This window comes from Anomaloglossus baeobatrachus, assembly GCF_048569485.1.
Source record: "Anomaloglossus baeobatrachus isolate aAnoBae1 chromosome 5 unlocalized genomic scaffold, aAnoBae1.hap1 SUPER_5_unloc_28, whole genome shotgun sequence".
In the NCBI taxonomy this organism is placed as follows: domain Eukaryota; kingdom Metazoa; phylum Chordata; class Amphibia; order Anura; family Aromobatidae; genus Anomaloglossus; species Anomaloglossus baeobatrachus.
This window is the reverse complement of record NW_027441804.1, coordinates 354,035-375,799: the sequence shown is the minus strand read 5'-3', so window position 1 is coordinate 375,799 and position 21,765 is coordinate 354,035. Positions and strand designations below refer to the sequence as shown.

At 58.5% G+C, this 21,765-nt stretch overlaps 1 protein-coding gene across 2 annotated transcripts; it reads left to right on the top strand.

Annotated features, from left to right (window-relative positions):
• Positions 1–718: 718 nt before the first annotated feature.
• Positions 719–20,677, top strand: FAM204A (family with sequence similarity 204 member A). Of its 2 annotated transcripts, none has more exons than XM_075331639.1 (6): positions 719–764; positions 2,774–2,809; positions 2,892–2,991; positions 3,152–3,241; positions 19,429–19,538; positions 19,737–20,677. In XM_075331639.1, exons 3-6 carry the CDS (start codon positions 2,908–2,910, stop codon positions 19,786–19,788), a joined length of 336 nt encoding a protein of 111 aa, XP_075187754.1. In that variant the 5' UTR covers positions 719–764; positions 2,774–2,809; positions 2,892–2,907; the 3' UTR covers positions 19,789–20,677. The 2 variants fall into 2 exon arrangements, with proteins under 2 accessions (XP_075187754.1, XP_075187753.1); XM_075331638.1 differs by having other exon boundaries at positions 730–764; positions 2,774–2,819.
• The last annotated feature ends 1,088 nt before the right edge of the window (positions 20,678–21,765 follow it).

The following is a 21,765-nucleotide window of genomic DNA, read 5'->3' as shown; positions in this document are numbered from 1 at the left end:
TCACCGTGCGTACCGGAGAAAAAGACCAGAGTACCGGGCCGTGCCCCAAACCCCCTCCCCGCCGGTACCGGGCCGTGCCCCAAACCCCCCTCCCACCGGTACCGGGCCGTGCCCCAAACCCCCTCCCACCCGGTACCGGGCCGTGCCCCCAAAACCCCCCTCCCCGCCGGTACCGGGCCGTGCCCCAACACCCCCTCCCGCGGTACCGGGCCGTGCCCCCAAACCCCCTCCCGCCCGGTACCGGGCCGTGCCCCAAACCCCACTCCCCGCCGGTACCGGGCCGTGCCCCACAAACCCCCCTCCCGCCGGTACCGGGCCGTGCCCCAAACCCCCTCCCGCCCCGGTACCGGGCCGTGCCCCAAACCCCCCCTCCCCGCCGGTACCGGGCCGTGCCCCAAAACCCCCTCCCCGCCGGTACCGGGCCGTTGCCCCAAACCCCCTCCCGCCCGGTACCGGGCCGTGCCCCAAACCCCCTCCCCCCCTCCCGCCGGTACCGGGCCGTGCCCCAGACCCCCCTCCCGCCGGTACCAGGCCGTGGACCCCCCCCCCAACCCTCCCACTAGTGCTGTTCACCCCCACCCACCTATACCAATCCGTGCCCCCTCCAACCCTTCCCCCGGTCCCCCCCCCCTCCAGCCCTGCCCCCTCCTCGCTCTCCTTCCTCCCATTCTGATTTTCTTTCTTTCTCCAGAGATTTGTGGATCTTCAGAGGAGACGCTCCGAGCTGCAGACGACGGTGGAGAAGAGGCCGAGACGCCGGAAAGGTACCAGCCCCTGACTGTGCCCCCGCCGGGGGTGTGACGTCCTGCCCGGCCACCAGAGACCCGAGACTGCAAAGTCAGGGCCTGTTGGACCCAGCAGGAGCTCTGCCCCATCACCACCTCCTTCTTCCTGTCCTTCTCACCCCTTACTCTTCCTCTTTTCCCCCAGGGCTTCTTCCCCCCCCCCCCCCCCCCATTACTTCTCTTTTCCTCCGGTCCTGCGCACCCCCCTCTTTACTCCTTGTTTCCTTCGGTCCTTGTACTCCTCCCCCCCCCCCCCCTCTTTTCCTCCGGTTCTTCTCCCTCTACTCCTCCCCCCCCCCCCCCCACTCCTCCTCTTCCTCCAGTCCTTCTTCCCCCCCCCCTCCTCCTCTTTTCCTCCAGTCCTTCTTTCCCCCCCCCCCTCCTCCTCTTTTCCTCCGGTCCTTCTTCTCCCCCCTCCTCCTCCTTTTCCTCCGGTCCTTCTTCTCCCCCCTCCTCCTCTTTTCCTCCGGTCCTTCTTCTCCCCCCTCCTCCTCTTTTTCTTCCAGTCCTTCTTCTCCCCCCTCCTCCTCTTTTTCTTCCAGTCCTTCTTCTCCCCCCTCCTCCTCTTTTTCTTCCAGTCCTTCTTCTCCCCCCTCCTCCTCTTTTCTTCGTCCTTCTTCTCCCCCCTCCTCCTCTTTTCCTCCGGTCCTTCTTCTCCCCCCTCCTCCTCTTTTCCTCCGGTCCTTCTTCTCCCCCCTCCTCCTCTTTTCCTCCGGTCCTTCTTCTCCCCCCTCCTCCTCTTTTCCTCCGGTCCTTCTCTTTTCCTCCAGTCCTTCTCCCCCCCCCGCCCCCTCCTCTTTTCCTCCGGTCCTTCTTCTCCCCCCTCCGCCCCCTCCTCTTTTCCTCCGGTCCTTCTTCTCCCCCTCCTCCTTTTTCCTCCGGTCCTTCTTCTCCCCCCTCCTCCTCTTTTCCTCCGGTCCTTCTTCTCCCCCCTCCTCCTCTTTTCCTCCGGTCCTTCTTCTCCCCCCCTCCTCCTCTTTTCCTCCGGTCCTTCTTCTCCCCCTCCTCCTCTTTTCCTCCGGTCCTTCTTCCTCCTCTCCCTCCTCCCTCCTCTCTTTCCTCCGGTCCTTCTTCTCCCCCTCCTCCTCTTTTTCCTCCGGTCCTCTTCTCCCCCCTCCTCCTCTTTTCCTCCGGTCCTCCTTTCCCCTCATCCTCCTCTTTTCCTCCGGTCCTCCTTCCCCCCTCATCCTCCTCTTTTCCTCGGTCCTCCTTCCCCCTCATCCTCCTCTTTTCTCCGGTCCTCCTTCCACCCTCATCCTCCTCTTTTCCTCCGGTCCTCCTTCCCCTCATCCTCCTCTTTTCCTCCGGTCCTCCTTCCCCCTCATCCTCCTCTTTTCCTCGGTCCTCCTTCCCCCTCATCCTCCTCTTTTCCTCCGGTCCTCCTTCCCCCTCATCCTCCTCTTTTCCTCCGGTCCTCCTTCCCCCTCATCCTCCTCTTTTCCTCCGGTCCTCCTTCCCCTCATCCTCCTCTTTTCCTCCGGTCCTCCTTCCCCCTCATCCTCCTCTTTTCTCCGGTCCTCCTTCCCCCTCATCCTCCTCTTTTCCTCCGGTCCTCCTTCCCCCTCATCCTCCTCTTTTCCTCCGGTCCTCCTTCCCCCTCATCCTCCTCTTTTCCTCCGGTCCTCCTTCCCCCTCATCCTCCTCTTTTCCTCCGGTCCTCCTTCCCCCTCATCCTCCTCTTTTCCTCCGGTCCTCCTTCCCCCTCATCCTCCTCTTTTCCTCCGGTCCTCCTTCCCCCTCATCCTCCTCTTTTCCTCCGGTCCTCCTTCCCCCTCTAATCCTCTTTTACTCCGCTCCTATCCCCCTCCCTCTACTTTTCTATTTCTTTTCTCGTCCGGTCCCCCCCCCCCCCTCTATTTTCTTTTCCTCCCATTCCTTCTCCCCTCCCCATCTCTTCCTGCGGTTCTCCCCTCCCTCCATTCTCAAGGGCTGCTGCTCGCTGTCACTCCCTCCTTTTTACCCTAATCTCATATTTTGTTTGTAATTAGGAAAACGGAGGCGGGGCCATCCAGACGAGCAGACAGGTGCTGAGAGGTGCGAGGGGCGTGATATGCGGGGGAGGGGGCACCGGTGGACATCAAATAAAGGCTGTATGTCCTGTCACAGCCAGAGACCTGGGAAGATGGCCGCCCTGGACACTCTCCAGAAATACTTTGGGGTCGATGATCGTCTGAAGCCGCCTGTCTGCAGCAAGGTGATGAGAAAGGTAAGCGACAGCCCCACCCATAGACCTCAGGCGCGGTATGCCCCCACTACCCGTGCACGTCGGGCGGCGCGGTGTGCCCCCACTACCCGTGCACGTCGGGCGGCGCGGTGTGTCCCCACTACCTGTCTTTCCCGCTTGTGATCGCTTCTTTTCTTTGCAGTCACGACTGGAGCAGAACTTGGATGAAGCGCTGAGTAGGGGCGAAATTCAACAAGCGGAAAAGCTGAGCGACAGCCTGGCCACCCGAGAGGTGAGTGCAGCGCCGGAGCCAAAGCATTGTGAATACTGTACCACGTGTAATCAACCTGCGTGACCTATAGAGGCGCATTACACAGATGTCACTGCTGTATATAAACACTGACGGCACTCCCAAAGCTGCAATGTGAACAGGCGCATAACTGAACGTGACCTAAAATCATATATAAATGTCAATTTTTCCTAGATCTCCTTTAGCAGTAAAGCATGTCTATATTCTTACATTCATGGTTTTCATGCTTTAGCATTTCAGAGTGCAACTGGGCCTTCTCTGCCTGAAGTCTCCTTCTCGGCTCTGGCCTTCTCTGCCTGAGGTCTCCTCTTCGCCTCTGGCCTTCTTCTCTGCCTGAGGTCTCCTCTTCGCCTCTGGCCTTCTTCTCTGCCTGAGGTCTCCTCTTCGCCTCTGGCCTTCTTCTCTGCCTGAGGTCTCCTCTTCGCCTCTGGCCTTCTTCTCTGCCTGAGGTCTCCTCTTCGCCTCTGGCCTTCTTCTCTGCCTGAGGTCTCCTCTTCGCCTCTGGCCTTCTTCTCTGCCTGAGGTCTCCTCTTCGCCTCTGGCCTTCTTCTCTGCCTGAGGTCTCCTCTTCGCCTCTGGCCTTCTCTGCCTGAGGTCTCCTCTTCGCCTCTGGCCTTCTCTGCCTGAGGTCTCCTCTTCGCCTCTGGCCTTCTCTGCCTGAGGTCTCCTCTTCGCCTCTGGCCTTCTCTGCCTGAGGTCTCCTCTTCGCCTCTGGCCTTCTCTGCCTGAGGTCTCCTCTTCGCCTCTGGCCTTCTCTGCCTGAGGTCTCCTCTTCGCCTCTGGCCTTCTCTGCCTGAGGTCTCCTCTTCGCCTCTGGCCTTCTCTGCCTGAGGTCTCCTCTTCGCCTCTGGCCTTCTCTGCCTGAGGTCTCCTCTTCGCCTCTGGCCTTCTCTGCCTGAGGTCTCCTCTTCGCCTCTGGCCTTCTCTGCCTGAGGTCTCCTCTTCGCCTCTGGCCTTCTCTGCCTGAGGTCTCCTTCTCGGCTCTGGCCTTCTCTGCCTGAGGTCTCCTCTTCGCCTCTGGCCTTCTCTGCCTGAGGTCTCCTCTTCGCCTCTGGCCTTCTCTGCCTGAGGTCTCCTTCTCGGCTCTGGCCTTCTCTGCCTGAGGTCTCCTCTTCGCCTCTGGCTTTCTCTGCCTGAGGTCTCCTCTTCGCCTCTGGCTTTCTCTGCCTGAGGTATCCTCTTCCTCGACTCTGGCCTTCGTCTGTCTGAGGTCTCCTCTTCTGCTCTGGCCTTCGTCTGTCTGAGGTCTCCTCTTCTGCTCTGGCCCTCGTCTGTCTGAGGTCTCCTCTTCTGCTCTGGCCCTCGTCTGTCTGAGGTCTCCTCCTCCTCGGCACTGGCCCTCGTCTGTCTGTGGTCTCCTTCTCGGCTCTGGCCTTCTTCTCTTTCTGAGGTCTCCTTCTCGGCTCTGGCCCTCGTCTGTCTGAGGTCTCCTCCTCCTCGGCTCTGGCCCTCGTCTGTCTGAGGTCTCCTCCTCCTCGGCTCTGGCCCTCGTCTGTCTGTCTGAGGGCTCCTTTCTGGCTCTGGCCCTCGTCTGTCTGAGGTCTCCTCCTCGGCTCTGGCCCTCGTCTTTGAGGTCTCCTCCTCGGCTCTGGCCCTTGTCTGTCTGAGGGCTCCTCCTCCTCGGCTCTGGCCCTCGTCTGTCTGAGGTCTCCTCCTCTTGCTCTGGCCCTCGTCTGTCTGAGGTCTCCTCCTCTGCCTCTGGCCCTCGTCTGTCTGAGGGCTCCTGTCTGGCTCTGGCCCTCGTCTTTCTGAGGTCTCCTCCTCGGCTCTGGCCCTCGTCTTTCTGAGGTCTCCTTCTCGGCTCTGGCCCTCGTCTTTCTGAGGTCTCCTTCTCGGCTCTGGCCCTCGTCTTTCTGAGGTCTCCTTCTCGGCTCTGGCCCTCGTCTTTCTGAGGTCTCCTTCTCGGCTCTGGCCTTCTTCTCTTTCTGAGGTCTCCTTCTTCTCGGCTCTGGCCTTCTTCTCTTTCTGAGGTCTCCTTCTCGGCTCTGGCCTTCTTCTCTTTCTGAGGTCTCCTTCTCGGCTCTGGCCTTCTTCTCTTTCTGAGGTCTCCTTCTCGGCTCTGGCCTTCTTCTCTTTCTGAGGTCTCCTTCTCGGCTCTGGCCTTCTTCTCTGCCTGAGGTCTCCTCCTCGGCTCTGGCCCTCGTCTGTCTGAGGGCTCCTGTCTGGCTCTGGCCCTCGTCTTTCTGAGGTCTCCTCCTCGGCTCTGGCCCTCGTCTTTCTGAGGTCTCCTTCTCGGCTCTGGCCGCCTTCTCTTTCTGAGGTCTCCTCCTCGGCTCTGGCCCTCGTCTGTCTGAGGTCTCCTCCTCTGCTCTGGCCCTCGTCTGGCTGAGGGCTCCTCCTCCTCGGCTCTGGCCTTCTTCTCTGTCTGAGGGCTCCTGTCTGGCTCTGGCCCTCGTCTTTCTGAGGTCTCCTCCTCGGCTCTGGCCCTCGTCTTTCTGAGGTCTCCTCCTCGGCTCTGGCCCTCGTCTTTCTGAGGTCTCCTCCTCCTCGGCTCTGGCCCTCGTCTTTCTGAGGTCTCCTCCTCCTCGGCTCTGGCCCTCGTCTGTCTGAGGTCTCCTCCTCCTCGGCTCTGTCCCTCGTCTTTCTGAGGTCTCCTCCTCGGCTCTGGCCCTCGTCTGTCTGAGGGCTCCTCTTCAGGTTTCTCTTTTCCTCCTTGACGTGTCTGCAGAGCATTTTCTTCCGTTGTGGCCAGCTCCGGGGTCTTCTGCAGGTGACGGTGTCTCCTGGACGCGGCTGCTCCTCATTTCTCCCAGTAATCTCCGGCCAGGGCTGGCGGAGGCAGATAAACCCTGTGCTCGGGGCCGCGCGCCCCGCGGAGCGTTAATCCCGTTCCTGTCCTAATAGGTGAAGCTAATTTCTGATGTATAACATTTCTAAGCCCGTAAATAGCGTCCTGGAAGCCGCGGCTTTGATGGAGGTGGCCCTGTGCCAGACACAAATCACCCGGCTCGCCATGCAGCCTGGGAGCGGCCGTCTGTGCCCAGGATGTTGGCTGCAGCCCCCCGGATCGCCTCGGCCCCGGGGACCCCTCCATGATGCCTGTAACCTTGTGCGTGGACTTGGCGGCCATGTTATCAGAGCTCGCACAGCAGAGCCGTGTTTGCCTGGGGTCCTGATTAACAGTCTGAAGGGTAAATCTGCCACACAAAGCCGCGCTCCCCGCTGACCGCGGCGGGCGGATCAGTGCTTGACGCCCAATGTTTGTTTATTTATCGCGGTAAAGCCGGATAATTACACAGTGATTACACGCGGCCGGTTCAGGGGCGAGCGGCGGCCGTGACGTCATCACACGGTGCTGGGAGGTGGCACGGTGATGGCCGGGATGATTGCCGCACACAATGGCGGGCGGCTGCTGCTGCCGCCACATTAATCGCCGTGTTTTCTCTTTTAATTAAAACCATTTTAGTAAATGAAAGCCCACAGCAAAACACAGCGATAATTTGTTTGTAATTAGCTGCTAATTGCTGGTAGTGGCGGCTTAGCTCCCTCGGATTCTTTCTTCCTGATTGCCATTTTATTAGCGGGCTCGTCATTAATTAATCTTTCTTTCTAATTAGCTTATAAAACTGTTGATGGCAAATTATTGTGAATGTGATTCTAAGTTCAAAGCGTGTTACTAAGCTTCCTACACCATGAGCAGTGGCGCGGAGCGTGCCGGAAAGTGCCCCCCGTCACCCCGAGAGATGGCGCGGAGCGTGCCGGAAACTGCCCCCCGTCACTGCGAGAGATGGCGCGGAGCGTGCCGGAAACTGCCCCCCGTCACCACGAGAGATGGCGCGGAGCGTGCCGGAAACTGCCCCCCGTCACTGCGAGAGATGGTGCGGAGCGTGCCGGAAACTGCCCCCCGTCACCACGAGAGATGGTGCGGAGCGTGCCGGAAACTGCCCCCCGTCACCACGAGAGATGGTGCGGAGCGTGCCGGAAACTGCCCCCCGTCACTGCGAGAGATGGCGCGGAGCGTGCCGGAAACTGCCCCCCGTCACTGCGAGAGATGGCGCGGAGCGTGCCGGAAACTGCCCCCCGTCACTGCGAGAGATGGCGCGGAGCGTGCCGGAAACTGCCCCCCGTCACTGCGAGAGATGGCTCGGAGCGTGCCGGAAACTGCCCCCCGTCACCACGAGAGATGGTGCGGAGCGTGCCGGAAACTGCCCCCCGTCACCACGAGAGATGGTGCGGAGCGTGCCGGAAACTGCCCCCCGTCACCACGAGAGATGGCGCGGAGCGTGCCGGAAACTGCCCCCCGTCACCACGAGAGATGGCGCAGAGTGTGCCGGAAACTGCCCCCCGTCACCCCGAGAGATGGCGCAGAGTGTGCCGGAAACTGCCCCCCGTCACCACGAGAGATGGCGCGGAGCGTGCCAGAAAGTGCCCCCCGTCACTGCGAGAGATGGCGCAGAGTGTGCCGGAAACTGCCCCCCGTCACCACGAGAGATGGTGCGGAGCGTGCCGGAAACTGCCCCCCGTCACCACGAGAGATGGCGCGGAGCGTGCCAGAAAGTGCCCCCCGTCACTGCGAGAGATGGCGCAGAGTGTGCCGGAAACTGCCCCCCGTCACTGCGAGAGATGGCGCGGAGCGTGCCGGAAACTGCCCCCCCCCCCCCTTCCCCCCCGTCCCGTCACTGCGAGAGATGGCGCGGAGCGCACCGGAAAGTGCCTATCCCCGTCACCACGAGAGATGGCGCGGAGCGTGCCGGAAACTGCCCCCCGTCACCACGAGAGATGGCGTGCAGCGTGCCGGAAACTGCCCCCCGTCACCACGAGAGATGGCGCGGAGCGTGCCGGAAACTGCCCCCCGTCACCACGAGAGATGGCGCGGAGCGTGCCGGAAAGTGCCCCCCGTCACCACGAGAGATGGCGCGGAGCGTGCCGGAAAGTGCCCCCCGTCACCACGAGAGATGGCGCGGAGCGTGCCGGAAAGTGCCCCCCGTCACCACGAGAGATGGCGCGGCGCGTGCCAGAAAGTGCCCCCCGTCACCACGAGAGATGGCGCGGAGCGTGCCGGAAAGTGCCCCCCGTCACCACGAGAGATGGCACGGAGCGTGCCGGAAAGTGCCCCCCGTCACCACGAGAGATGGCGCGGAGCGTGCCGGAAACTGCTCCCCCCCCCCCCCTGTCACCACGAGAGATGGCGCGGAGCGTGCCAGAAAGTGCCCCCCGTCACTGCGAGAGATGGCGCGGAGCGTGCCGGAAACTGCCCCCCACCCCGTCCCGTCCCGTCACTGCGAGAGATGGCACGGAGCGCACCAGAAAGTGCCTACCCCCGTCACCACGAGAGATGGCGCGGAGCGTGCCAGAAAGTGCCCCCCGTCACTGCGAGAGATGGCGTGGAGCGTGCTGGAAAGTGCCCCCCGTCACTGCGAGAGATGGCGCAGAGTGTGCCGGAAACTGCCCCCCCCCCCGCCACTGCGAGAGATGGCGCGGAGCGCACCGGAAAGTGCCTACCCTCGTCACCGCAAGAGATGGCGCGGAGCGTGCCGGAAAGTGCCCCCCATCACCGAGAGAGATGGCACGGAGCATGCCGGAAAGTGCACCCCGTCACTGCGAGAGATGGCACGGAGCATGCCGGAAAGTGCACCCCGTCACTGCGAGAGATGGCGCGAAGCGTGCCAAAAAGTGCCCCCTGTCACAGAAAGAGATGGCACGGAGCATGCCGGAAAACGCCCCACCTGTCACTGCGAGAGATGGTGCGTAGCATGCTGGAAAGTGCATCCCCCCAACACTGACTAATCCGGGATATGGCTGGCCCGGTGTTGGGTGTGTACCGTCCCCGGCTCTTTAGGTTGGGGGGGGGGGGGTTGTACCGTCCCCGGTTTCCCGCAGCCTGTAGCTGCCCCGTGTTGGCGGTGTACGTCCCCGGTTTCCTGTAGTTCCCCGGTGGGGGGAGGGTTCGCAGGCGGTGTGACTGATCCGGAATATGGCTGGCCCGGTGTTGGGTGTGTACCGTCCCCGGCTCTTTAAGTGGGGGGTGTACCGTCCCCGGTTTCCCGCAGCCTGTAGCTCCCCAGTGTTGGCGGTGTACCGTCCCCGGTTTCCCGCATCCTGTAGCTCCCGGGTGGGGGGAGGGTTCGCAGGCGGTGTGACTGATCCGGAATATGGCTGGCCCGGTGTTGGGTGTGTACCGTCCCCGCCTCTTTAGGTGGGGGGTGTACCGTCCCCGGTTTCCCGCAGCCTGTAGCTCCCCAGTGTTGGCGGTGTACGTCCCTGTAGCTGCCCCGGTGGGGGAGGGTTCGCAGGTGGTGTGACAGATCCGGAATATGGCTGGCCCGGTGTTGGGTGTGTACCGTCCCCGGCTCTTTAGGTGAGGGGGGTGTACCGTCCTCTGTTTCCTGTAGCTCCCCGGTGGGAGGAGGGTTCGCAGGCGGTGTGACTGATCCGGAATATGGCTGGCCCGGTGTTGGGTGTGTACCGTCCCCGGCTCTTTAGGTGGGGGGGGGTGTACCGTCCCCGGTTTCCCGCAGCGTGTAGCTCCCCGGTGGGGGGAGGGTTCGCAGGCGGTGTGACTGATCCGGAATATGGCTGGCCCGGTGTTGGGTGTGTACCGTCCCCGGCTCTTTAGGTGGGGCGGGTGTACCGTCCCCGGTTTCCCGCAGCCTGTAGCTGCCCCGGTGTTGGCGGTGTACCGTCCCCGGTTTCCCGCAGCCTGTAGCTCCCCGGTGGAGGAGGGTTCGCAGGTGGTGTGACAGATCCGAAATATGGCTGGCCCGGTGTTGGGTGTGTACCGTCCCCGGCTCTTTAGGTGGGGGGGTGTACCGTCCCTGTAGCTGCCCCGGTGGGGGAGGGTTCGCAGGTGGTGTGACAGATCCGAAATATGGCTGGGCCGGTGTTGGGTGTGTACCGTCCCCGGCTCTTTAGGTGGGGGGGGGGGTGTACCGTCCCCGGTTTCCCGCAGCCTGTAGCTGCCCCGGTGGGGGAGGGTTCGCAGGTGGTGTGACAGATCCGGAATATGGCTGGCCCGGTGTTGGCGGTGTACCGTCCCCGGTTTCCCGCAGCCTGTAGCTCGCTGGTGGGGGGAGGGTTCGCAGGCGGTGTGACTGATCCGGAATAGGGCTGGCCCGGTGTTGGGTGTGTACCGTCCCCAGCTCTTTAGGTGGGGGGTGTACCGTCCCCGGTTTCCTGCAGCCTGTAGCTGCCCCGGTGTTGGCGGTGTACCGTCCCCGGTTTCCCGCAGCCTGTAGCTGCCCCGGTGGGGGAGGGTTCGCAGGCGGTGTGACTGATCCGGAATAGGGCTGGCCCGGTGTTGGGTGTGTACCGTCCCCGGCTCTTTAGGTGGGGGGTGTACCGTCCCCGGTTTCCCGCAGCGTGTAGCTCCCCGGTGGGGGAGGGTTCGCAGGTGGTGTGACTGATCCGGAATAGAGCTGGCCCGGTGTTGGGTGTGTACCGTCCCCGGCTCTTTAGGTGGGGGGTGTACCATCCCCGGTTTCCCGCAGCCTGTAGCTGCCCCGGTGTTGGCGGTGTACCGTCCCCGGTTTCCCGCAGCCTGTAGCTGCCCCGGTGGGGGAGGGTTCGCAGGTGGTGTGACAGATCCGGAATATGGCTGGCCCGGTGTTGGGTGTGTACCGTCCCCGGCTCTTTAGGTGGGGGGTGTACCGTCCCCGGTTTCCTGCAGCCTGTAGCTCCCTGGTGGGGGAGGGTTCGCAGGCGGTGTGACTGATCCGGAATAGGGCTGGCCCGGTGTTGGGTGTGTACCGTCCCCAGCTCTTTAGGTGGGGGGTGTACCGTCCCCGGTTTCCTGCAGCCTGTAGCTCCCCGGTGGGGGAGGGTTCGCAGGTGGTGTGACTGATCCAGAATATGGCTGGCCCGGTGTTGGGTGTGTACCGTCCCCGGCTCTTTAGGTGGGGGGTGTACCGTCCCCGGTTTCCCGCAGCCTGTAGCTCCTCGGTGGGGGAGGGTTCGCAGGCGGTGTGACTGATCCGGAATATGGCTGGCCCGGTGTTGGGTGTGTACCGTCCCCGGCTCTTTAGGTGGGGGGTGTACCGTCCCCGGTTTCCCGCAGCCTGTAGCTCCCCGGTGGGGGAGGGTTCGCAGGCGGTGTGACTGATCCGGAATATGGCTGGCCCGGTGTTGGGTGTGTACCGTCCCCGGCTCTTTAGGTGGGGGGTGTACCGTCCCCGGTTTCCCGCAGCCTGTAGCTCCCCGGTGGGGGAGGGTTCGCAGGCGGTGTGACTGATCCGGAATATGGCTGGCCCGGTGAGTAATGTCACATTACTGTAGAGATGAGGGGGTAATTTGTGCGCAGCTTTTTGCTAATTTTCCTGAAGCCTCGGAGTAAGGGCTGTCACCCTCTCTGTGCAGCCGGCCTGACAGTGCCAATGATCCGTGAAATAGTCTGCCGCTGGCTTTGTTCTGATAAGAATGAGCAAATCTCACAAAGCGGCTGCAGAATCTCATTTTCATACGTGCATGCCGCCTGAAAGAAATAAGCTGTTTGCTGACTTGATTAATCAGACAATTGGGGCTTTTTTTTCCTTCTTTGTCGCTTTGATCTTTGCGGTCTCCACGGTAACGCGCGTGACACTAATGTTCAGCTGGAGTTAAGACAATGGGAAATTGTCGCCATTCTAAATATTGTTATAAGGAGGCGGCAGGTGAGGCGGGGACGGCGCTCGTGGCTGCGCGATACCTGGTGCGCGGCTGGCGGTGTGCGCGGTACGTGCGGCACCCGTCCGTCTGCGGGTTTCCTCTGGGCCGGGGAAGGGGAGATGTGCGATACATTACAAGGCGCACTTATTGTGTCCATCCGAGAAGATGATTTACACATTTACACACTTCAAACCTGCAAAATTGAAAGGAATTTAAAGAAGGAGAAATCCCGGGTGCGCGTGTGTATTGGCTGGAGGTGACGCCGCGGCTTTACAAAGCTTCTAAGTGGCTGTAAAGATGATCGCCTCCAGGGAGCAGCCAGACCCGGCTTCTGAAAGCCGCTAAAGCCCTTATCTTCTATCCAAGCAAAGTACCATTAATCTTCCTGAAAGACCTTTTATGGCTTTTAATATCGCCCAAATTAGAACATTTTACACCCCGGCTTCCTGAAATGTACTGATAAAAAGCCTTTACAGCTTAGTTTTCTTCACTGCAGCCTCCGACCAATTTCCACTTCCCCGCGATAATGTTTAGACACCTTAATTAAAATGCAGCAAATACTGGATGTTCCGTGTGAAAAGTGCAGCGGATTTTCTACAAAAGCCTTGGCGGTATTATGTATGAGAGCAGATAGAAGTGTCAGCGGCGCCTCTCGCTGGAGAGGTAATGTGAGCAGGGCGGAGGCGTCCCGGACACTCTCGTATGCCCGGCCATGTGCCCGGCCGGCTCAGGGGCTCCGTCATTCATCAGCTCCCGGTGACGTTTCTGCGACATTCAGTTCCTTCATCAGGAGCTTCCTCAACAAATGTGAATAAGGCTCCATAGAAGCAGCGTGGACTGACTGAGCAAGCTGCACCTACCGGAGGCTGCGTCACAGGCCCGGAGTAGTGTCCAAGGGACTGGACCACACAGGTAGGATGTGAAGATTGATGGAAGATCCACAATGGCTCCATAGAAGCAGCGTGGACTGACTGAGCAAGCTGCACCTACCGGAGGCCACGTCACAGGCCCGGAGTAGTGTCCAAGGGACTGGACCACACATGTAGCATGTGAAGATTGATGGAAGATCCACAATGGCTCCATAGAAGTAGCGTGGACTGACTGAGCAAGCTGCACCTACCGGAGGCCACGTCACAGGCCCGGAGTAGTGTCCAAGGGACTGGACCACACAGGTAGGATGTGAAGATTGATGGAAGATCCACAATGGCTCCATAGAAGCAGCGTGGACTGACTGAGCAAGCTGCACCTACTGGAGGCCACGTCACAGGCCCGGAGTAGTGTCCAAGGGACTGGACCACGCATGTAGCATGTGAAGATTGATGGAAGATCCACAATGGCTCCATAGAAGCAGCGTGGACTGACTGAGCAAGCTGCACCTACCGGAGGCCACGTCACAGGCCCGGAGTAGTGTCCAAGAGACTGGACCACGCATGTAGCATGTGAAGATTGATGGAAGCTCTAAAATGGCTCCATAGAAGCAGCGTGGACTGACTGAGCAAGCTGCACCTACCGGAGGCCACGTCACAGGCCCGGAGTAGTGTCCAAGAGACTGGACCACGCATGTAGCATGTGAAGATTGATGGAAGATCCAAAATGGCTCCATAGAAGCAGCGTGGACTGACTGAGCAAGCTGCACCTACCGGAGGCTGCGTCACAGGCCCGGAGTAGTGTCCAAGGGACTGGACCACACAGGTAGGATGTGAAGATTGATGGAAGATCCACAATGGCTCCATAGAAGCAGCGTGGACTGACTGAGCAAGCTGCACCTACCGGAGGCCACGTCACAGGCCCGGAGTAGTGTCCAAGGGACTGGACCACACATGTAGCATGTGAAGATTGATGGAAGATCCACAATGGCTCCATAGAAGTAGCGTGGACTGACTGAGCAAGCTGCACCTACCGGAGGCCACGTCACAGGCCCGGAGTAGTGTCCAAGGGACTGGACCACACAGGTAGGATGTGAAGATTGATGGAAGATCCACAATGGCTCCATAGAAGCAGCGTGGACTGACTGAGCAAGCTGCACCTACTGGAGGCCACGTCACAGGCCCGGAGTAGTGTCCAAGGGACTGGACCACGCATGTAGCATGTGAAGATTGATGGAAGATCCACAATGGCTCCATAGAAGCAGCGTGGACTGACTGAGCAAGCTGCACCTACCGGAGGCCACGTCACAGGCCCGGAGTAGTGTCCAAGAGACTGGACCACGCATGTAGCATGTGAAGATTGATGGAAGCTCTAAAATGGCTCCATAGAAGCAGCGTGGACTGACTGAGCAAGCTGCACCTACCGGAGGCCACGTCACAGGCCCGGAGTAGTGTCCAAGAGACTGGACCACGCATGTAGCATGTGAAGATTGATGGAAGATCCAAAATGGCTCCATAGAAGCAGCGTGGACTGACTGAGCAAGCTGCACCTACCGGAGGCTGCGTCACAGGCCCGGAGTAGTGTCCAAGGGACTGGACCACGCATGTAGCATGTGAAGATTGATGGAAGCTCTAAAATGGCTCCATAGAAGCAGCGTGGACTGACTGAGCAAGCTGCACCTACCGGAGGCTGCGTCACAGGCCCGGAGTAGTGTCCAAGGGACTGGACCACGCATGTAGCATGTGAAGATTGATGGAAGCTCTAAAATGGCTCCATAGAAGCAGCGTGGACTGACTGAGCAAGCTGCACCTACCGGAGGCCACGTCACAGGCCCGGAGTAGTGTCCAAGGGACTGGACCACGCATGTAGCATGTGAAGATTGATGGAAGCTCTAAAATGGCTCCATAGAAGCAGCGTGGACTGACTGAGCAAGCTGCACCTACCGGAGGCTGCGTCACAGGCCCGGAGTAGTGTCCAAGGGACTGGACCACGCATGTAGCATGTGAAGATTGATGGAAGCTCTAAAATGGCTCCATAGAAGCAGCGTGGACTGACTGAGCAAGCTGCACCTACCGGAGGCTGCGTCACAGGCCCGGAGTAGTGTCCAAGAGACTGGACCACGCATGTAGCATGTGAAGATTGATGGAAGATCCAAAATGGCTCCAGACTCCTCTACTGCACCCATCATTGTACTCCCAGAGCAGGAGACAGTTTCTGTACCTTCATTATCGTTACGGTTATTACACAGCTTGTAAATATTACAGCAATATAGATCCGAATAAAGCCCTGACAGTCTGACCTATAACCGGGCCATACGTGCGCTGTGCGAAGACCCCCGACACCTCCTCAATAGCAGCTGCTGCATACATGTGCTGTGTGAAGACCCCCGACACCACCTCAATAGCAGCCGCTCCATACATGTGCTGTGCGATGACCCCCGACACGTCCTCAATAGCAGCCGCTCCATACGTGCGCTGTGCGAAGACCCCCGACACCACCTCAATAGCAGCCGCTCCATACATGTGCTGTGTGAAGACCGTCGACACCACCTCAATAGCAGCCGCTCCATACGTGCGCTGTGCGAAGACCCCCGACGCCACCTCAATAGCAGCCACTCCATACATGTGCTGTGCGAAGACCCCCGACACCACCTCAATAGCAGCCGCTCCATACCTGTGCTGTGCGAAGACCCCCGACACCACCTCAATAGCAGCCGCTCCATACGTGTGCTGTGCGAAGACCCCCGACACCTCCTCAATAGCAGCCGCTCCATACATGTGCTGTGCGAAGACCCCCGACACCACCTCAATAGCAGCCGCTCCATACGTATGCTGTGCGAAGACCCCCGACGCGTCCTCAATAGCAGCCGCTCCATACGTGCGCTGTGCGAAGACCCCCGACACCTCCTCAATAGGTGCCGCTCCATACATGTGCTGTGTGAAGACCCCCGACACCTCCTCAATAGCAGCCGCTCCATACATGTGCTGTGCGAAGACCCCCGACATCACCTCAATAGCAGCCGCTCCATACATGTGCTGTGCGAAGACCCCCGACACCTCCTCAATAGGTGCCGCTCCATACATGTGCTGTGTGAAGACCCCCGACACCTCCTCAATAGCAGCCGCTCCATGCATGTGCTGTGCGAAGACCCCCGACATCACCTCAATAGCAGCCGCTCCATACATGTGCTGTGCGAAGACCCCCGACATCACCTCAATAGCAGCCGCTCCATACATGTGCTGTGCGAAGACCCCCGACACCTCCTCAATAGCAGCCGCTCCATACGTGCGCTATGCGAAGACCCCCGACACCTCCTCAATAGCAGCCGCTCCATACGTGCGCTGTGCGAAGACCCCCGACACCACCTCAATAGCAGCCGCTCCATACGTGCGCTGTGCGAAGACCCCCGACACCTCCTCAATAGCAGCCGCTCCATACGTGTGCTGTGCGAAGACCCCCGACACCTCCTCAATAGCAGCCGCTCCATACGTATGCTGTGCGAAGACCCCCGACACCACCTCAATAGCAGCCGCTCCATACATGTGCTGTGTGAAGACCCCCGACACCACCTCAATAGCAGCCGCTGCATACATGTGCTGTGCGAAGACCCCCAGAATGCTTCTATATAAATGTGACCCCTCAATAGAAGCAGGTCCTCTTTGATCAGATGAGTTTGGTCCGCGTGGTTCCTTGCGTGAATACACATCTTTAATACCTAATTCCAAGTTGACAACACACCCTTGGAGAGTGCCCCAAGTCATATAAGTATTGGCGCCCTGCAGCCTATAACATCAGGACTAGTGATGAGTGAACCTGAACTGTAAAGATGAGGGTCCGTACCTGATATGTAGTGTCGGAACAGACCCCGAACAAGGCCTTTTCAGGGAAATCGGTGTTGCTGTTCAGCCCAGATAAGGGTAGAAAGTAAGGAATAAAGTAGAACCGTTATACTCATCGAGTCTCCCGCGCCCGTGTCACACTGCTACCGGGTCTGATCATTAGCTCTCGTACATATTCACTGCCTTCCCCGTCCACCGCCAGACCCAGTGTCTGACTGCTTTCAGTCAGACCGCTCCCCCACCCACGTATACGTCTGTTGTGTGACTGTTTTAGTCCGCGTGCGTCTGTTGTGTGACTGTTGTAGCCCGCGGGGGTCTTGTGCTCGTCTGCTGTATGTCGCGTGCTTTTGACTACTCCCCCCTCCCTCCTGATGCGTCTGACCCCTCTATTATTAGAAGGTTCTGGGGACAGAACTCTCGGAAACTCCTTTAAGGGTCTCGCCTGTGATTTCTGATGTTTTGATTCTTGGTTTGGCTCCGGCTGTTGACCGTTATGTGACGAGATGTCTGGCCGTGATAATGGCGCTCCCTTCCGACATGGCTCTTGTGTGTGCATTCTGGAGAAGGCAGTAGGAGAACCTGGTGACAAAGGCCGGAGCCCATACACTCAACAGGGGCATCTATAGTGCAGGGGTCAGTGGTACATTCCGGTGGAGGTGGTGGTAACTCTTCCTCAGGCGGAATGGAGTGCACAAAATGCATTGGACGAGATGGAGGTGGGTGGGGGTCCTTCCGAGTCCTTGTGGGACAACTGGATGGCAGGTGCCCAGGTTGCCCGCACCTATAACATCTCTCTGTGATTCTCCCAGGGCGTGGCCGGAACTGTTGGGGCCCAGGATTGTGAGCTGTGGTTGTCATCGGCCTGTGGCTGGTTGGAGGGGCAGATATAACTGGAGAGGGCCGGGGCGCAGGAGCAGGCTGTGGCTTATTGCCCAGAAGCGTCCTCCATTATGGTCGGATAGTAAGGGCCTCATCAGCCAGGGCTGCAGCTCTATACAAGGTGCAAGGATCCATTCCCGTATTTCTGAGGGACACTTGTAAAGAAATTGTTCTATGAGAAATACCTGTATAACGTCTTCCGCTTCCAGCCATCTCTGACATGCCTGGGACATCTTATGGGCATACATCCTACACAATCCCTCTGTGGTGCATGGGAGGTCTCGGAGCTGTGCCCTATGTGAGTCTGGGGTGATGGTAATCCAGGATAGTCCGCTTTACAATGTTGTAATCCAGGTTCTGCTGGGAGTCAATGGTGTGATAAGCCTCCGCCAGGCTCCGTGCAGGAGTCCCACTAACAAACGCATCCAGCCAGAGTGGGGAACCTCCATCACCGCACACCGCTGCTCAAAGTCCTTGAAGAATCCTTCCACATCTCCAGGAGCCTCATCAAATGGCTTGAAGTCCACCCGGGTGATCCGTACAGGCTCCCGGATCACTGGGTTTACACTCCAACTCACATTGCCCCCTCTGTCGGACTCCATTGCTTCTTGTCTCCTCTGTGCTCGGCGTGCAGCCTCCTCCTTATATTCCTGAGATACACCGGGGCCAAGAGCCGCCATCTCTTCTTCGAACCACACCAACCACTGACTTTTTGGGGCAGGGATCCCCATCCCCAGTGCTGTCAGACATCTGGGACGAGGTGGACTGGCTTGCACCCACCAGTAGATCAATTAAGGCTTCTTTACTCACTCCCTGGTAGCTCAGGCCCATATCTCTAGCTCTCTCCTGTAGACTGGATACGGTCCAGTTTCTGTACTCACTCTGTGGGTGGCTCTCTATTGGGCTGTGCTCTGTTGATCCCACCGCTGCTACCAGTTGTCACGAGGTCCTCCTCTGATATCACAAAATCAACAGAGCGAGAGATGGCGGTACAATCCAAAGAACATTTATTCCAAGCAAATCAAAATGGTCCATAACATAATCCACAAAACAGAGGGTAAAATTAGTCCAGTAACACAAATATAGTCCGGTAAGCGATAAATTTCCAGGTCCCTCTGAGAAGCCAGTTTCTCCCAGAGGATCAATCTTTCTTTCTTCACGTTCTCAAACAGACTGCCCAATTCTTCAGGTAAGCCGAGAGTTTACAGTAGGTGGATCCCAGGCCCCTTCCCCCAGACTTAGGCTGGGGTCACACATAGCGACGCACCAACGATCCCACCAGCGATCCGACCTGGCAGGGATCGTTTGTGCGGCGCTACATGGTTGCTGGTGAGCTGTCAATCAGGCAGATCTCACCAGCCACCAGCGACTCCTGTAACTATGCTGCGCTTGGTAACCAGTGTAAATATCGGGTAACTAAGCAAAGCGCTTTGCTTGGTTACCCGATTTCTACCCTGTTTACCAGTGCACACCGCTTACAGGCTGCCCGCGTTGGCTCCCTGTATACGTAGCTAGGGTACACACAGCGCTTTGCTTAGTTACCCGATATTCACCCTGGTTACCAGCATACACTGCTTACAGAGTCTGTGTTCGTTGGTCTCCCGCCGTCAAACACGCCGTTGTGTGCTGCCTTGCGGGAGCCCGACGACCGAAAAATGAACCAGAACAGTGTGTAACGATCATCGATTTCACAGCAGGGGCCAGGTCGCTGCTCAGTGTCACACACAGCGAGATCGCTAATGAGGTCACTGCTGCGTCACAAAACCTGGGCCTCAGCAGCGATCTCGCTATGTGAGAAGTGCCCCTTAGGGACAAACACTACAGGGGGTAATTGCCTACAAACAATACAATGTACACACAAGCAATACAAATAGACCGTGAACCCACACCTAAACATTAACCCACACAAAATGGTACATGACCCACCATATCCCACCATCACAGCTGTAATCCGCCCATTCACTGCTCACGGCGCTCACTCTCATCCGGTGTCTTTCTTTACAGATTGCAGTGAAGATCACAAAGGCGGCTGCTTATCACCGACACATGAAAGCCCAAGAAGAGCCACAATCTCCGCAGGACACTGCCAACAAGACAAAGCCTCCGGCCTGGGGGTGAGCACATCCATATTACCTGGCACTGTCCTGGACCAGAGCTCGGGGTCCTAACATTCACCTGCCCACTGCTAAGGGGTGGACTTGGGCCAGAGTTTTCAGGTCTTTTCTCTGATGATGCTACTCCCCGTCCTCTGGAGCATCTACACTTATTACTCATTAAGTTCTGATTTTTCTTTTTTTTTTTTTCTTTTTCAGCTTTGAAGCCAAGAAAAGATGGGAAACAAAAAGTAACATGGGCTACATGTGACATCACAGGCGACTGTGTATATGGCACGCCGGCGGTGAGGCCACAAGCTTGGACCCTGTGCCACTATTTGTCCGTGATCATGTGTCCTGGGCGTCTGGATCACTGCAGGGGTTGCTCATTCACAGAAATGCTGCATCCTTCCTGGTAAACCATGTGACTCTCCAGGAGCCGCACCGTGACCGCTCTGGGACTTCCCACCGAACTCATACAGGTCCTCACCCTGCAGCCGTGTGAGCAGGACTGTGGACTCTCATCAGCTGGACGTAAACCGTGGATCCTCAGGCACTATATAAAAATGGATTCTATGAAATATCTGCAGCCCTGTAATTCACACGGGATCCACGTCTGTGAACCACTGCACGTTGCACGGGACCGGCGCAGAGGCGTCTGTGGAACACTGCGGGTCGCATAGGACCGACGTGGAGGCATCTGTGGACCACTGCACGTTGCACGGGACGGGCGCAGAGGCGTCTGTGGAACACTGCGGGTCACACGGGACCGGTGCGGAGGCATCTGTGGAACACTGCGGGTCGCATAGGACCGACGTGGAGGCGTCTGTGGACCACAGCACGGGGCTGGCGCGGAGGCTTCTGCGGAACATCGCATGGGAGCAGCGCGAAGGCGTCTGCAACACTGCAGGTCACAAGGGAGCGACGCAGAGGCGTCTGTGGAACACTGCATGTCGCACGGGGTCGGCACAAAGGTGTCTATGGAACACTGCGGGTCACACGGGACCGGTGCGGAGGCATCTGGTGATTCCGAGAATTAAAGTCAGGCGCTTATTCCTAATTTGCTTCCCCCTTTTGTTTTTTCTGGGGGCAAATTGTTCAATAGCAGATGTTGTAAATGAATTTTATACCCAAAATAAAGTTACAATAAAAAAATCACACACACACAATATTGTACTTTTAATTTGCAGCTTTTGCAAAAAGGCAACAATGAATTAGACACTAAGTGCTGTGCTACAGTAAATCCTGTAAGGGACCGTGCCCATGTGCGGATATAGTATACACAGTGTGCGGAATAGTGCGGCTGTAGCGTACGCCGTGTGTGCGGAATAGTGCGGCTGTAGCGTATACAGAATAGTGCGGCTGTAGCGTACGCCGTGTGTGCGGAATAGTGCGGCTGTAGCGTATACGGAATAGTGCGGCTGTAGCGTATGCCGTGTGTGCGGAATAGTGCGGCTGTAGCGTATACAGAATAGTGCGGCTGTAGCGTACGTCGTGTGTGCGTAATAGTGCGGCTGTAGCGTACGCAGTGTGTGCGGAATAGTGCGGCTGTAGCGTATACGGAATAGTGCGGCTGTAGCGTATACGGAATAGTGCGGCTGTAGCGTATACGGAATAGTGCGGCTGTAGCGTACGCCGTGTGTGCGGAATAGTGCGGCTGTAGCGTATATGGAATAGTGTGGCTGTAGCGTATACGGAATAGTGCGGCTGTAGTGTACGCCGTGTGTGCGGAATAGTGCGGCTGTAGCGTACGCCGTGTGTGCGGAATAGTGCGGCTGTAGCGTATACGGAATAGTGCGGCTGTAGTGTACGCCGTGTGTGCAGCTGTAGCGTATGCCGTGTGTGGAATAGTGCGGCAGTAGCGTATGCCGTGTGTGTGGAATAGTGCGGCTGTAGCGTATACGGAATAGTGCGGCTGTAGTGTATACGGAACAGTGCGGCTAAGTGTATACGAAATAGTGCGGCTGTAGCATACGCCGTGTGTGCGGAATAGTGCGGCTGTAGCGTACGCCGTGTGTGCGGAATAGTGCGGCTGTAGCGTATATGGAATAGTGCGGCTGTAGCGTATATGGAATAGTGCGGCAGTGGCATACGCCGTGTGTGGAATAGTGCGGCAGTGGCATACGCCGTGTGTGGAATAGTGCGGCATTGGCGTACGCCGTGTGTGTGGAATAGTGCGGCAGTAGCGTACGCCGTGTGTGTGTGTGGAATAGTGCGGCTGTAGCGTATATGGAATAGTGCGGCAGTG